The sequence below is a fragment of the Salmo salar genome, chromosome ssa20 (genome assembly GCF_905237065.1).
Source record: "Salmo salar chromosome ssa20, Ssal_v3.1, whole genome shotgun sequence".
Lineage (NCBI taxonomy): Eukaryota > Metazoa > Chordata > Actinopteri > Salmoniformes > Salmonidae > Salmo > Salmo salar.
In genome coordinates, this window is record NC_059461.1 from 64,755,685 (window position 1) to 64,772,372 (window position 16,688).

General features: G+C 42.4%; 1 protein-coding gene and 1 long non-coding RNA gene across 2 annotated transcripts; one reads left to right on the top strand and one right to left on the bottom strand.

Moving 5' to 3' along the window:
* Positions 1-299: 299 nt before the first annotated feature.
* On the top strand, positions 300-16,419 carry LOC106581174 (multidrug and toxin extrusion protein 1). Its single transcript, XM_014163052.2, has 17 exons — positions 300-584; positions 1,241-1,342; positions 1,625-1,693; positions 1,868-2,016; positions 9,488-9,530; positions 9,720-9,764; positions 11,312-11,409; positions 11,542-11,639; positions 11,740-11,853; positions 11,964-12,031; positions 12,286-12,394; positions 12,548-12,623; positions 12,724-12,793; positions 15,230-15,362; positions 15,653-15,747; positions 15,930-16,013; positions 16,117-16,419. Exons 1-17 carry the CDS (start codon positions 417-419, stop codon positions 16,417-16,419), a joined length of 1,824 nt encoding a protein of 607 aa, XP_014018527.1. The 5' UTR covers positions 300-416.
* On the bottom strand, positions 15,535-16,152 carry LOC123729281 (uncharacterized). Its single transcript, XR_006760997.1, has 2 exons — positions 15,826-16,152; positions 15,535-15,725 (listed from the first exon to the last, which is right to left on the bottom strand). It is a non-coding gene; the product is annotated as an uncharacterized lncRNA (long non-coding RNA).
* Positions 16,420-16,688: the final 269 nt, after the last annotated feature.

Genomic DNA, 16,688 nt, shown 5'->3' on the forward strand with positions numbered 1-16,688 from the left:
CACACATAATGATTCACTCAACTCCACCCCCATCCCTGAGATGCAAACAAAGCATAAATACCCAACAAGTATTAGCCATTCAGTTAAAAGACCTGTTAATATAAAATAAATAGGGGTATTTATTGGTCTGTATCTCTCGGTCCTTGTTGATGTCTTTTGGGCAGAATTTCTGTTCTACTTATCTATTTATCTGATTCCTTCTATTATGCAATGCCAAGGCACTTGAGATGTCTCACACTTTTATTCAATGAGTAAGCCTTTTGGGATGTTGAAACTTTGCATTGGTGACCTGCTGACCAGAGCAGTGCTTACACAGCTGCAGAGGAGCTGTCTGTCTGACAGTGACAGGGGAGTTACAGCACAGTACCAACAGTAACACTACTGAGGACTGAGAGGGGACAGACACAGAGGCTGGGATGGAAGACTCTGTGCCTACACTGGCATCTGGGCCCACTTCTAATTCTAATTTACCTATAATGGAGGAGTCTAGTGACAAACTGTTCTGCTGCCGCTGGGTAAGGCACAGAATCCCCCTGGCGCATAGAGAGGAGTTCTACCACATTCTCCGGATGACTGGACCCTTGGTAAGGACTGGCACTGCCCACCTAGCCTGTTGTGTGTTATTGTGGGTTTCCCAAATGGCACCATATACTCCCTATATAGAACACTACTTTTTAACAGGTAGTGCCTTATATAGGGAATATAGGGTACCATTTGGGACAGAGCTATTGTGTGGCCCTGTTTGGAAGTGGATAGCTCTGTTGCTAGGGTTATAGGTAGACTACTCTGTGAGAATTAAGTACTAGGCTACAGGATGAACTGTGCAGTGCATACTAATGGCTCTATGATTTATTAAAAGTACACTCCGAGGGACACTAAAGCCCATTTGAACTAGTGTTTCAAGTATATTTCTCTTTATTAACTTAGAAGTAATGTCTGTCCCACTGGGCACAGACGTCAGTTCAGCGTTTAGTTTGGATTTACATTTGGTTGAGTTGTCAACTATTGTAAATTCAGTGTGAAATCAACAAAAAATGTCACTATGTCATTGGACTTAGGTTCAAAGTGAGGTGAAATGTCCTTACGTTGATTACTTTTTACAAATCCAATAAGTTTTCAACGTTGATTCAACATCATCACATAGATTCTTTGGGTTGAAATGATGTGGAAACAGTGTTGATTCAACCAGTTTTGCCCAATGGGGTGTTTGTTATTGTTTATGCATGTCTTTTTCCCCTAGCTGCTGTCTCGAATCCTAAACTACCTGCTTCCGTTTGTCATCACTATGTTCTGTGGTCGCCTGGGGAATGCGGTGTTAGCTGGCTATGGCCTGGCCTGCGCGGTGAGTCAATCCTCTAGCTATGTTGTGTGAACTGCTGGGGTCTATCAGCTTAGATAAGAAAATGGCTCCTCTGCATGTGATTAGAGAAGAGCGGGAAAATGGTTTGAAAGATTACAACATCACCTAAGGTCCTCACAGATTCTGGTGTTCATTTGAAGAACCACAAGGGAGGGGATAGCAATGATATAATCAATTCTCATAAAAAAAAAAAAATGTAACGTAAGAATGTAAATCTGTGTGTAACTGTGTGCTGTAAATGTGTTTGATGGTCATCTTCTTCAGACTATTAATGTTACGACTGCAGCAACAGGAGGTGGACTTGCCTTAGCATGTGACACTTTGGTATCTCAGGTATGTAAATATATTTGAAAGCAGTAGTTGAAGTATACGTTCCAGTTCAAATATATGCAACAGTCACAGACTGTGACCCCAGCGATAATGTCTCATGTCATTCATGCTGCTGTTTGTTTGTGTGTGTATGTGTGTGTGTGTATGTGTGTGATGTGTGTGTGTGTGTCTGAGCAGACATTTGGAGGTAGGAACCTGCAGCGTGTGGGGGTGATTCTCCAGAGGAGTGTGTTGATCCTGCTGCTCTTCTGTCTGCCCTGCTGGGCCATGCTCCTCAACACCCAGTCTATCCTGCTGGCTCTGGGCCAGGAGCCTGAGGTGGCCAGGTAACAACTACACTGTCAAAATCAAATCAAATGTTACTGGTCGCATACACATATTTTGCAAATGTTATTGCAGGTGCAGCGAAATGCTTATGCTTCTAGCTCCAACAGTTTAGTAATACCTAACTATACAAAGCAATACACATAAATCCACAAAATTCAAAGAAACAAATTAAGAAATATCAGAACAAGCAATGTCAGAGTCCGGAATGTAGATATATACAGAACCAGGAAAAAGTTGGGACACACCTACTTATTCAACAGTTTCTTTATTTTTAACTATTCTATACATTGTAGAAAAATAGTTAAGACATCAATACTATAAAATAACACATTTGGAATCAAGTAGTAACCAAAAAAAGTGTTAAACAAATCAAAATATATTTTATATTTGAAATTCTTCAAAGTAGCCACCCTTTTCCTTGATGACAGCTTTGCACACTCTTGGCATTCTCTCAACCAGCTTCATGAGGTAGTCACCTGGAATGCATTTCAATGAACAGGTGTGCCTTGTTAAAAGTTAATTTGTGGAATTTCTTTCCTTAATGCGTTTGAGCATATCAGTTGTGTTGTGACAAGATATGGGTGGTATACAGAACATAGCCCTATTTGGTAAAAGACCAAGTCCATGTTATGGCAAGATCAGCTCAAATAAGCAAAGAGAAACGACAGTCCATCATTACTTTAAGACGTAAAGGTCAGTCAATCCGGAAAAAAGTGCAGTTGCAAAAACCATCAAGCGCTATGATGAAACTGGCTCTCATGAGGACCGCCACAGGAAAGGAAGACCCAGAGTTACCTCTGCTGCAGAGGATTAGTTCATTAGAGTAACCAGCCTCAGAAATTGCAGCCCAAATACAAGCTTCACAGAGTTCAAGTAACAGACAGTGGTGGAAAAAGTACCCAACAACCATACTTGAGTAAAAATAAAGATACCTTAATAGAAAATGACTCAAGTAAAAGTAAAAGTCCCCCAGTGTATAAAAGTGTTTGGTTTAAAATATACTTAAGTATCAAAAGTAAAAGTATAAATCATTTCAAATTCCTTATATTAAGCAAACCAGAAGGCACCATTTTCTTGTTTTTTTAATTTACGGAAAGCCACGGGCACACTCCAACATTCAGACATCATTTACAAATGAAGCATTTGTGTTTAGTGAGTCCGCCAGAATAGAGGCAGTTGTCACAACTGTCTTCGTCTTCTGACGATAATGCGAAATCGTCATCAGAAAATGTGGACCAAAACGCAGCAGGTACGTGAATGCTCATCTTGATTTTTAATTAATCTCAAAAATGAACATACAAAATAACAAAAAACGAACACTCGACAAATAAACAGTCTGGTAAGGCACAAGGCTATACACAGAATAACACCCACAAATCACACATACAAACACACCCTAATATATGGAACTCTCAATCAAAGGCAGATAGACAACACCTGCCTTCAACTGAGAGTCCCAACCCCAATCAACCAAACATAGAAACACACAACCTAGACTAACCATAGAATTACTAAACATAAACCAAAACCCGGAATTACTAAATCAAACACCCTTTACACAAAACACACCACCCCGAACCACAGAAAACAAATACCCCCTGCCACGCCCTGACCAAACTACAAAACAATTAACCTTATATACTGGCCAGGACGTGACAGCAGTAGGGATGACCAGGGATGTTCGGTTGATAAGTGCGTGAATTAGACTATTTTCCTGTCCTGCTAAGCATTCAAAATGTAACGAGTACTTTTGGGTGTCAAGGAAAATGTATGCAGTAAAAAGTACAATATTTTCTTAAAGAATGTAGTGAAGTAAAAGTAAAAGTAGTCAAAAATATAAATAGTAAAGTACAGATACCCCAAAAAAGTACTTCAAAGTATTTTTTCTTAAGTACTTTACACCACTGGTAACAGACACATCTTAACATCAACTGTTCAGAGGAGACTGCGTGAATCAGACCTTCGTGGTCGAATTGCTGCAAAGAAACCACTACTAAAGGACACCAATAAGAAGAAGAGGCTTGCTTGGGCCGAGAAACATAAGCAATGGACATTAGACCGGTGCAAATCTGTCCTTTGGTCTGATGAGTCCAAATTGGAGATTTTTGGTTCCAACCGCCATGTCTTTGTGAGATGCAGAGTAGGTGAACGGATGATCTCTGCATGTGTGGTTCCCACCGTGAAGCGAGGAGGAGGAGGTGTGATGGTGTGGGGGTGCTTTGCGGGTGACACTGTCTGTGATTTATTTATAATCAAGGCACACTTAACCAGCATGGCTACCACAACATTCTGCAGCAATACGCCATCCCATCTCGTTTGGGCTTAGTCTAGCTATCATTTGTTTTTCAATAGCACAATGACTCAACACACCTCCAGGCTGTGTAAGGGCTATTTGACCAAGAAGGAGAGTGATGGAGTGTTGCATCAGATGACCTGGCCTCCACAATCCCCCAACCTCAACCCAATTGAGATGGTTTGGGGTGAGTTGGACCACATTGTAAAGGAAAAGCAGACAACAAGTGCTCAGCATATGTGGGAACTCCTTCAAGACTGTTGGAAAAGCATTTCAGGTGAAGCTGGTTGAGAGAATGCCAAGAGTGTGCAAAGCTGTCATCAAGGCAAAGGGCGGCTACTTTGAAGAATCTGAAATATAAAATATATTTTGATTTGTTTAACACTTTTTTGCTGTGTTATTTCATAGTTTTGATGTCTTCACTTTTATTCTACAATGTAGAAGATAGTAAAAATAAAGAAAAACCGTTGAATGAGTAGGTGTGTCCCAACTTTTGACTAGTACTGTATATATTTATATTCCGGACTCTGACATTGACTGGTACACATATGATGGTGTGTATAGACTGTATGGACAGTATATGAATAAAACAGTAAAACAGTACTGTATGCAAACATTATTGACCTTTGTTCAATGACTATGTAGGCTACATAGGGCAACAGTCTGTAAGGTGAAGGGTAGAGTACCGGGTGGTAGCCGGCTAGTAACAGTGACTAAGTTCAGGGCAGGGTACTGGGTGGAAGCCGGTTAGTAACAGTGACTAAGTTCAGGGCAGGGTACTGGGTGGAAGCCGGTTAGCAACAGTGACTAAGTTCAGGGCAGGGTACTGGGTGGAAACCGGTTAGCAACAGTGACTAAGTTCAGGGCAGGGTACTGGGTGGAAGCCGGTTAGCAACAGTGACTAAGTTCAGGGCAGTGTACTGGGTGGAAGCCGGCTAGTAACAGTGACTAAGTTCAGGGCAGGGTACTGGGTGGAGGCTGGCTAGTGGTGACTATTACAGTCAGATGGCCTGGAGTCTGACTCACACTATAGTACACTACCACTTATATTAGGGCCAGGAGTTTTTCATGACCAGAGAAAACTCTGGGTCCTGGTTAGACCCTATGACTAGCTCCAGAATTGTTATTGTCCCTGGTTAGACCCTATGACTAGCTCCAGAGTTGTTCCTGACCCTGGTTATACCCTATGACTAGCTCCAGAGTTATTATTGACCCTGGTTATACCCTATGACTAGCTCCAGAGTTGTTATTGACCTTGGTTATACCCTATGACTAGCTCCAGAGTTGTTATTGACCCTGGTTATACTCTATGACTAGCTCCAGAGTTATTATTGACCCTGGTTATACCCTATGACTAGCTCCAGAGTTGTTATTGACCCTGGTTATACCCTATGACTAGCTCCAGAGTTATTATTGACCCTGGTTATACTCTATGACTAGCTCCAGAGTTATTATTGACCCTGGTTATACCCTATGACTAGCTCCAGAGTTGTTATTGACCCTGGTTATACTCTATGACTAGCTCCAGAGTTATTATTGACCCTGGTTATACCCTATGACTAGCTCCAGAGTTGTTATTGACCCTGGTTATACCCTATGACTAGCTCCAGAGTTATTATTGACCCTGGTTATACTCTATGACTAGCTCCAGAGTTATTATTGACCCTGGTTATACCCTATGACTAGCTCCAGAGTTATTATTGACCCTGGTTATACTCTATGACTAGCTCCAGAGTTATTATTGACCCTGGTTATACCCTATGACTAGCTCCAGAGTTGTTATTGACCCTGGTTATACCCTACGACTAGCTCCAGAGTTATTATTGACCCTGGTTATACCCTACGACTAGCTCCAGAGTTGTTATTGACCCTGGTTATACCCTACGACTAGCTCCAGAGTTGTTATTGACCCTGGTTATACTCTATGACTAGCTCCAGAGTTATTATTGACCCTGGTTATACCCTATGACTAGCTCCAGAGTTATTATTGACCCTGGTTATACCCTATGACTAGCTCCAGAGTTGTTATTGACCCTGGTTATACCCTGTGTGTCACGGCTGTTTGAATGATCGGACCAAAATGCAGCGTCTGTTTCGTTCCACATATTTATTAAACTGTGAAACTTAATGCAATACAAAAAATAAACTGAATGACAAAACAACAAACCGTGACGCAGGAGGAACGAACACTACTCACAAAATATAATCACCCACAAAAAACAAGTGGGACAAACATCAACTTAAATATGACCTCCAATTAGAGACAACGACAACCGGCTGCCTCTAATCGGAGGTCATGCCAAACAAAAAACAACCTAGAAATACAAAACTAGAAACTGAACTTAGAAATACAAAAACAGACAAACACCCCCTGTCACGCCCTGACCTACTCTACCATAGAAAATAACAACTTACTATTGACCATGGTTAGACCCTATGACTAGCTCCAGAGCTAGCTCCAGAGCTGTTATTGACCCTGGTTATACCCTATGACCAGCTCCAGAGTTATTATTGACCCTGGTTATACTCTATGACTAGCTCCAGAGTTGTTATTGACCCTGGTTATACCCTGTGACTAGCTCCAGAGTTGTTATTGACCCTGGTTAGACCCTATGACCAGCTCCAGAGTTATTATTGACCCTGGTTATACTCTATGACTAGCTCCAGAGTTGTTATTGACCCTGGTTAGACCCTATGACTAGCTCCAAAGTTGTTCCTGACCCTGGTTATACCCTATGACTAGATCCGGAGTTGTTCCTGACCCTGGTTATACCCTATGACTAGCTCCAGAGTTGTTAATGACCCTGGGTATACCCTATGACTAGCTCCAGAGTTATTATTGACCCTGGTTATACCCTATGACTAGCTCCAGAGTTGTTATTGACCCTGGTTATACCCTATGACTAGCTCCAGAGTTGTTATTGACCCTGGTTATACCCTATGACTAGCTCCAGAGTTGTTATTGACCCTGGGTATACCCTATGACTAGCTCCGGAGTTATTGACCCTGGTTATACTCTATGACTAGCTCCAGAGTTATTATTGACCCTGGTTATACCCTATGACTAGCTCCAAAGTTGTTATTGACCCTGGTTATACTCTATGACTAGCTCCAGAGTTGTTCCTGACCCTGGTTAGACCCTATGACTAGCTCCAGAGTTATTATTGACCCTGGTTATACCCTAAGACCAGCTCCAGAGTTATTATTGACCCTGGTTATACTCTATGACTAGCTCCAGAGTTATTATTGTCCCTGGTTAGACCCTATGACTAGCTCCAGAGTTATTATTGACCCTGGTTATACCCTATGACTAGCTCCAGAGTTGTTCCTGACCCTGATTAGACCCTATGACTAGCTCCAGAGTTATTATTGACCCTGGTTAGACCCTATGACTAGCTCCAGAGTTGTTATTGACCCTGGTTATACCCTACGACTAGCTCCAGAGTTGTTATTGACCCTGGTTATACTCTATGACTAGCTCCAGAGTTGTTATTGACCCTGGTTATACCCTACGACTAGCTCCGGAGTTGTTATTGACCCTGGTTATACCCTGTGACTAGCTCCAGAGTTATTATTGACCCTGGTTAGACCCTACGACTAGCTCCGGAGTTGTTCCTGACCCTGGTTATACCCTATGACTAGCTCCGGAGTTGTTCCTGACCCTGGTTATACCCTATGACTAGCTCCAGAGTTGTTAATGACCCTGGGTATACCCTGTGACTAGCTCCAGATTTGTTATTGACCCTGGTTATACCCTATGACTAGCTCCGGAGTTGTTCCTGACCCTGGTTAGACCCTATGTGTCACGGTTGTCGTCTGGAATGGAGGACCAAAACGCAGCAGGAATGTGGATGCTCATCTTGATATTTATTTGAAATCAAAGAGAACACCGAAATAACAAAACAACGAACTCACGAACAACAAAACAGTCTTGTCAGGCTCACACAGGCAAAACAAGAAACAATCTCCCACAAACACTACACCAAACAATTACCCATATATAGGACTCTCAATCAGAGGCAACGAGAAACACCTGCCTCCAATTGAGAGTCCAGCACCCAAACCTAAACATAGAAAACCTAAACTAGACAGAATGCAGAAATACAACCTAGAACATACTAACCTAGAACATACACCCAAAACCCAGGAACACATAAATCAAACACCCCTCTACAACACACACAAAACCACCACCATACAAAACAAACATCCCTCTGCCACGTCCTGACCAAAATACTAAACAACTAGTCCCTCTGCTGGTCAGGATGTGACACTATGACTAGCTCCGGAGTTGTTCCTGACCCTGGTTATACCCTATGACTAGCTCCAGAGTTGTTATTGACCCTGGTTATACCCTATGACTAGCTCCGGAGTTATTGACCCTGGTTATACCCTATGACTAGCTCCAGAGTTGTTCCTGACCCTGGTTATACCCTATGACTAGCTCCAGAGCTGTTATTGACCCTGGTTATACCCTATGACTAGCTCCAGAGTTGTTCCTGACCCTGGTTATACCCTATGACTAGCTCCAGAGTTATTATTGACCCTGGTTTGACCCTATGACTAGCTCCAGAGTTATTATTGACCCTGGTTATACCCTATGACTAGCTCCAGAGTTGTTATTGACCCTGGTTTGACCCTATGACTAGCTCCAGAGTTTTATTGACCCTGGTTATACCCTATGACTAGCTCCCAGGTCACATAGTCGGGAAAAATATGAGGCCCTACTCACACTGACAATGACTCAGACCTGAGCACATCACAGATACAGCTAATGCATGGTATTGTGCCTCTGATGCTGGATAAAGATATTACGCTTGTTTGTATGCTAATTGAGGGAGAACAGAACTCCTCATTCTCTTAGGTGCAATAACACCATCTCTGACTGCTCTCGCCATCAAATGTGGCCCCTGGCAATTCCCCAAACACTCCATTCAGTGGAAATGACAGCAATGTTTTCACAGCCAATTGACCTACTCAATGAGATGTACAGATTGCTGTTAGTTTCTAGATGCAATAAACATTCTGTCACTGCTGCCTGAATAGGTGATTTTCACGGACAACTTAATGGTAAATTGATAGAGTTTAGCAGTATGTGGTGTGTATAGGGTAAATACATGGAAACAGGTGTAGTAATGGTGTGTGATTTAACAGCGAATACATGCTCTGTCTTTCAGAATAGCACAGCTGTATGTCATCGCCTACCTACCTGCAGTACCAGTGAGTCATCTGTTTTATCAAACACCCACTTCTTTAGGGTGGCTTCAATTGTGTCTGAGTTTTCAACTAGATGGCTCCATTAACCTATTCTTATCAGATGAATAGTACATTTTGTGTTTTTTCATTAAATTGCATTAAACATCCTCTCGTCCCTGTCTTTCTAATTTACTCTGTATCTCTTTCTTTCAGGCTATTTTCCTGCATCAACTTCAGGCTTCTTATCTCCAAAACCAGGTACACTGACCGTGCTGCTGGGCTACAAATGACTTGTTTTGTTCCTCACACCTCATCGCGTCTATAGAAATAAGAATGAATAGAAGAGCCTTGGATGCTTTAACCCTTACAATTGACTGGTAAACTCATAGGTACACTCGCAATGGCTGCCTGGTATTGTGATACAATCATTTGCATGGTATTTGGGAATGTTCAATCACGTGATGCTGGATTACCATGGTAATGAAGAATGTTCATTCAAATGATGCCAACTGATGTAATGTCAGTTGAGTTGACTCAACAAATCACTGCACAGATTGAAGGTTACACCATGATTCTTCCTGGCATGGGTACACTCAACATGGCTGCCATTCCATCCATTATGCCATCATTGACTTGAGTGGAGACGGCCGTTCTATTCATTCTTATTTCTATGATGGCATCCTCATCCCAGTCTCTTGTGTTATCTGAGTTCAATCAATCAATCAATCAAATGTATTTATAAAGCCCTTTTTACATCAGTCGATGTCACAAAGGGCTATACAGAAACCCAGCCTAAAAGCCCTAACACAGGACACTGGATAAGACACGAGAAATACTCCAGATATAACAGACTGACCCTAGCCCCCCAACACATAAACTATTGCAGAATAAATACTGGAGGCTGAGACAAGAGGGGTCGGGAGACACTGTGGCCCCGTTCACCTTCACACTCCTGGGCCAGACTACACTCAATCATAGGACCTACTGAAGAGATGAGTCTTCAATAAAGACTTAAAGGTCGAGACCGAGTCTGCGTCTCTCACATGGAGAGGCAGACCATTCCATAAAAATGGAGCTCTATAGGAGAAAGCCCTGCCTCCAGCTGTTTGCTTAGAAATTCTAGGGACAATAAGGAGGCCTGCGTCTTGTGACCGTAGCGTACGTGTAGGTATGTACGGCAGGACCAAATCAGAAAGATAGGTAGGAGCAAGCCCATGTAATGCTTTGTAGGTTTGCAGTAAAACCTTGAAATCAGCCCTAGCCTTAACAGGAAGCCAGTGTAGAGAAGCTATTACTGGAGTAATATGATCAAGTTTTTGGGGTCTAGTCAAAATTCTAGCATCTGTGTTTAGCACTAGCTGAAGTTTATTTAGTGCTTTATCCGGGTAGCTGGAAAGTAGAGCATTGCAGTAGTCTAATCTAGAAGTGAGTGGAGCTAGAGGAGTTAGACAGGGCTCTATGTTCATAGATAAGATGAGCACCCCTCCAGCTAGGATGGAGTCCGTCACTCCTCAGCAGGCCAGGCATGGTCCTGTTTGTGGGTGAGTTCCAGAAAGAGGGCCAATTATCTACAAATTCTATCTCTTGGGAGGGGCAGAAAACCGTTTTCAACTAGCGATTGAGTTGTGAGACTGGGAGGGGGCCAGAGACAATTACTCGATGCCGACACATCTTTCTCGCTGATTTACACGCTGAAGCTATGTTGCACTTGGTGACCTCTGAGTAAAACAGTCATCTAGGAGTACAGTAACCCAGGTTAGGTGTGAATCGGATGATCATATCAACTAGTGTGTTTCTGTGCTCAGGGGATAATACTGCCTCAGATGTACACAGCAGCAGCAGCCAACATCGCTAACGTGGTGACAAACTATATCCTGCTCTACTGGATGGACCTGGGAGTTATGTAGGTGTGCTCACACAAGAAACATTGATAACAGTGCCATATTCTTAACAGTCAGTAACATAGTCAGAGTATCAATTATGTACCAACTACTGTAATTATGTGCGTTTTTGTTGGTGTGTGTTTGTTTTCTAGAGGGTCTGCAGCAGCTAATACACTCTCCCAGCTCTACATATGTTCCTTCTTGTTTGCTTACATTTATTGGAAGAAGCTACATGTGAAAACATGGGGAGGTAAGAGAACGTCCATCTCTCTGATTGTGCCTAATGAATGTGGCCTATTGAAATAGACCGGTTTGTGTTGGGATAAACAGGCCTTTGTCTCCTCCTACAGGTTGGACCACAGAAGCGCTGCAGGAGTGGGGCTCTTATATGAAACTAGCCATCCCCAGTACACTGATGCTATGTTTCGAATGGTGGATCTATGAGCTTGGGGGATTCCTTGCAGGTACATTTCAGCTCTTAAAGTTAACACCAATGAACAGTCACATTCAAAAGGCCAAAACACCCATATCTATGTAACATCCAACTCTGCATTCTTCCCCCTCTCTTTCTCAGGCATGCTGAGTGAAGTGGACCTGGCTGCTCAACATGTGGTCATAATGCTGGCTTTCATCAACTACATGGTAATGTGTACAGAACTCTTTACACACCCACTCTAACACCTATCATGGAAACCAAATGAAGCCTAATGCACTGGCTATCCAGTCCAAATAAGCTGAAGAATAACCCAAAATGTACTGTACATATAGGCTACAGATCAACATTAAATCTGAGTTAAAAGCAGACATTAACTTTGTTTGAGACATGGTTAGACTAAGACAGCAAGCTGTTTATGAGGCGTCCAGATAACGTGTTGTTTTGTGTTGTGCGGGTAAAGTTCCCCATGGGGATCCAGGCTGCAGCATGTGTTCGTGTGGGGAATGCTCTTGGGGCCGGAGACACAGCTGGGGCCATCCTCACCACCAAGGTGTCCCTCGCCCTCTCAGGTCAGTCACACACTTACTCTAGCTCATATGGCCCTTATTTCAACCATCACAACTACGGTGAACGATGGTGAACTAAAATGATAATAATTACTTTGACAAACTAGTCATATTTTTGCAGTAGTGCATGTCTTTTTCCTCCATTCCACGTCCTAGGTTCAATGGCAGTAATTCAGGGAATTGTGCTGATCTCTACTAAAACAGTGATCGCCTTCATGTTTACTTCTGATGAGTAAGTAGAGTGTACATATAGTCAACATAATGATTCAAATCAAGACCGTACCAAATTGTAACCTGACCATCTCAATAACGATTATTTAATTCCTTTTCAGTCAGATCATAAATCTGGTCTCTCAACTTCTCAATGTGTACTGTGTCCTTCAGTTCTTTGATGGGCTAGTGGTAAGTCAACTCAAGTGGTTTGTAACCATTGAAAAAATTAATAACATTTTATACAATAGTACTGCTATAATTACAAATCATTTATATGCAGTACCAGTCAAAAGTTTGGACACCTACTCATTCCAGGGTTTTCCTTTATTTTTGTACTATTTTCTACATTGCAGAATAGTAGTGAAGCCATCAAAACAATTAAATAACATATGGAATCATGTAGTAACCAAAAAAGTGTTAATCAAATGAAAATATATTTTATATTTGAGATTCTTCAAAGTATCCACCCTTTGCCTTGATGACAGCTTTGCACACTCTTGGCATTCTCTCAACCAGCTTCACCTGAAATGCTTTTCCAACAGTCTTGATGGAGCTTCATGAGGTAGTCACCTGGAATGCATTTCAATTAACATGTGTGCCTTGTTAAAAGTTCATTTGTGGAATTTCTTTCCTTCTTAATGCATTTGAGCCAATCAGTTGTGTTGTGAAAAGGTAGGGATGGTATACAGAAGATAGCCCTATTTGGTAAAAGACCAAGTCCATAATATGGCAAGAACAGCTGAAATAAGCAAAGAGAAATGACAGTCCATCATTACTTTAAGACGTGAAGGTCAGTTAATACGGGAACATTTCAAGAACTTTGAAAGTTTCTTCAAGTGCAGTCGCAAAAGCCATTAAGCGCTATGATGAAATCAAATCAATTCAAATCAAAGTTTATTTGTCACGTGCGCCGAATACAACAGGTGTAGACCTTACAGTGAAATGCTTACTTACAGGCTCTAACCAATAGTGCAAAAAAGGTGTTAGGTGAACAATAGGTAAGTAAAGAAATAAAACAACAGTAAAAAGACAGGCTATATACAGTAGCGAGGCTATAAAAGTAGCGAGGCTACATACAGACACCGGTTAGTCAGGCTGATTGAGGTAGTATGTACATGTAGATATGGTTAAAGTGACTATGTATATATGATGAACAGAGAGTAGCAGTAGCGTAAAAGAGGGGTTGGCGGGACACAATGCAGATAGCCTGGTTAGCCACTGTGCGGGAGCACTGGTTGGTCGGCCCAATTGAGGTAGTATGTACATGGAGTGACTATGCATATATGATAAACAGAGAGTAGCAGCAGCGTAAAAAGAGGGGTTGGGGGGGGCACACAATGCAAATAGTCCTGGTAGCCATTTGATTACCTGTTCAGGAGTCTTATGGCTTGGGGGTAAAAACTGTTGAGAAGCCTTTTTGTCCTAGACTTGGCACTCCGGTACCGCTTGCCATGCGGTAGTAGAGAGAACAGTCTATGACTGGGGTGGCTGGGGTCTTTGACAATTTGGCTCTCATGAGGACCGCCACAGGAAAGGAAGACCCAGAGTTACCTCTGCTGCAGAGGATAAGTTCATTGGAGTTACCAGCCTCAGAAATCGGCAATTAACTGCACCTCAGATTGCAGCCCAAATAAATGCTTCACAGAGTTCAAGTAACAGACACATCTCAGCATCAACTGTTCAGAGGAGACTGCGTGAATCAGACCTTCATGGTCGAATTGCTGCAAAGAAACCACTACTAAAGGACACCAATAAGAAGAAGAGGCTTACTTGGGCCGAGAAACATAAGCAATGGACATTAGACCGGTGCAAATCTGTCCTTTGGTCTGATGAGTCCAAATTGGAGATTTTTGGTTCCAATCCCCATGTCTTTGTGAGACGGAGAGTAGGTGAACTGATGATCTCCGCATGTGTGGTTCCTACGGTGAAGCATGGAGGAGGAGGAGGAGGTGTGATGTGTGGGGGTGCTTTGCGTAATGATGGACTGTCATTTCTCTTTGCTTATTTGAGCTGTTCTTGCCATAATATGGACTTGGTCTTTTACCAAACAGGGCTATCTTATGTATACCACACCTACCTTGTCACAACACAACTGATTGGCTCAAACGCATTAAGAAGGAAAGAAATTCCACAAATGAACTTTTAACAAGGCATACCTGTTAATTGAAATGCATTCCAGGTGACTATCTCATGAAGCTCCTTCAAGACTGTTGGAAAAGCATTTCAGGTGAAGCTGGTTGAGAGAATGCCAAGGGTGTGCAAAGCTGTCATCAAGGCAAAGGGTGGATACTTTGAAGAATCTCAAATATATAATATATTTTGATTTGTTTAACACTATTTTGGTTACTACATGATTCCACATGTGTTATTTCATAGTTTTGGTGTCTTCACTATTATTCTACAATATAGAAAATAGTACAAAAATAAAGGAAAACCCTTTAATGAGTAGCTGTGTCCAATCTTTTGACTGGTACTGTATGTTGGAATAAGGGAGATAGTCTATATAATTTTCCTGGAACACTTGTTGAATGAGTGATAAGACATGAAACCTGTTGACCGCCAGCCAACAATGTTTGTCTCTCTCTGTAAACACCCACTAATCTTAGATTTGTCTGTCTGTCCCAGTGTGTGTGCATGGGCATCATCCTGGGCACGGGCCAACAGAAGATAGCAGCGATGGCTAATCTTATCACCTACTACTGTGTGGGCCTTCCACTGGGCATCTCTTTGATGTTCACAGCTGGCCTCAGGGTCCTAGGTATTTACTCATTTCTGAATTTTATGAAAACCAGACACAATTTTAGACTTCCTTTTCAAGACCAGAGGTCTTTGCTCATGCTTACTGCCTTGCCACATACTTGCAACAGAAGTATGGTCATGATCAAATTCAGGAAAATATTTTGCTTTCACTAGTAATCAAGAATCATGAATCGCGGGAGTATTCTTTATTGAAGATGACACAATGTTCTTGTCTTTGGTCAATGCCGGTCTAACCTCCCTCCTCTCCTCTCCTCTCCCTCTCCCTCTTCCTCTCCTCCCTCTACACAGGGTTCTGGTTAGGCCTGTTCATCTGTGTAATTCTACAGTCCACCTTCTTCATCACTGTCATCTTCAGGCTCAACTGGAAGAGAATGACAGAGAAGGTACGTCACCAGTGGCTTTTCACTTCCCTATCTGGAACATACAAAGGCTTAGGTGATTGAGAGACTGACAGCCCATACCTCTATCTTTATGGTTTCTGTGAAGCATAGTAGTGGCCTGGGGCGGGTGAAGGAAATGTTTGCTGTCAGTTGAGAGCATCATGGAGTTGATCTATTTGTGACAGGCTGTGAAACGAGCTGGAAAGGCTGGACATATGGTGTCAATGAGGAGTATAGTTGCACCTGAAACCACAGAGAACAGTGGAAGGGTGAGTAAAAACATGTTGCTCAGTCCTATGTTTTATATTATTTATTCTATACTCTCGCGAATAACATTGTTCTAACCCAGATTGTGCCTGCTTCCACACCCAGACAGTGAATGGATACATTTCAGTGAGTACTGAGGGCCAGGAAGACCTCAGGGGAAGCAATGGGACCCCAGAGGTGAAGAGGGAGGATGGGAGCCCCAATGGAATGCTTTCCACCACCCAGCTGGTCCTGAGGAGAGGTCTCACTGTACTGGCTGCCATTGTCATCCTGGCTGTGGGGACCAGTGTACATCTTCTCCAGCCTCTACCAATCAGCTCATGGAGCAATCTGAGTGTAGACTGGAGCAACACTACCTTTACCACTCCCTCCCCCCCTGAACTCGCCCCGTCAACAGTTCTCATCTAGGAGTAATACCTGTCGGACCCAGAACAGACCCTGTAGCAAGACAATAGAGGTGCTGTCATAGACATGCTGTGTCAGTGAATCTGTTGTTACACCAATTATTACACCTGAAACAGCCTTTTTCTTCAATCTAGAGCCATAGTCATTATGCCCAATTCAATGTAAAAAAAATACATTTTTTTAAGTATATTTTTCTGCTTACCTCTTTACCTTTCTAAGCATACCTCTTTACCTGTTCAATTGTCATTTTAATTAATGATGCACATTTAGTA

What these genes read in the sequence shown, in the direction of transcription:
- LOC106581174 (XM_014163052.2), top strand. Translation starts at nt 417, where the DNA reads ATGGAAGACTCTGTGCCTACACTGGCATCTGGGCCCACTTCTAATTCT. An exon ending in GGTGTCCCTCGCCCTCTCAG is followed by an intron (nt 12,395 to 12,547) that starts GTCAGTCACACA and finishes TCCACGTCCTAG; the next exon opens with GTTCAATGGCAGTAATTCAG. An exon ending in AGCTGGCCTCAGGGTCCTAG is followed by an intron (nt 15,363 to 15,652) that starts GTATTTACTCAT and finishes CCCTCTACACAG; the next exon opens with GGTTCTGGTTAGGCCTGTTC.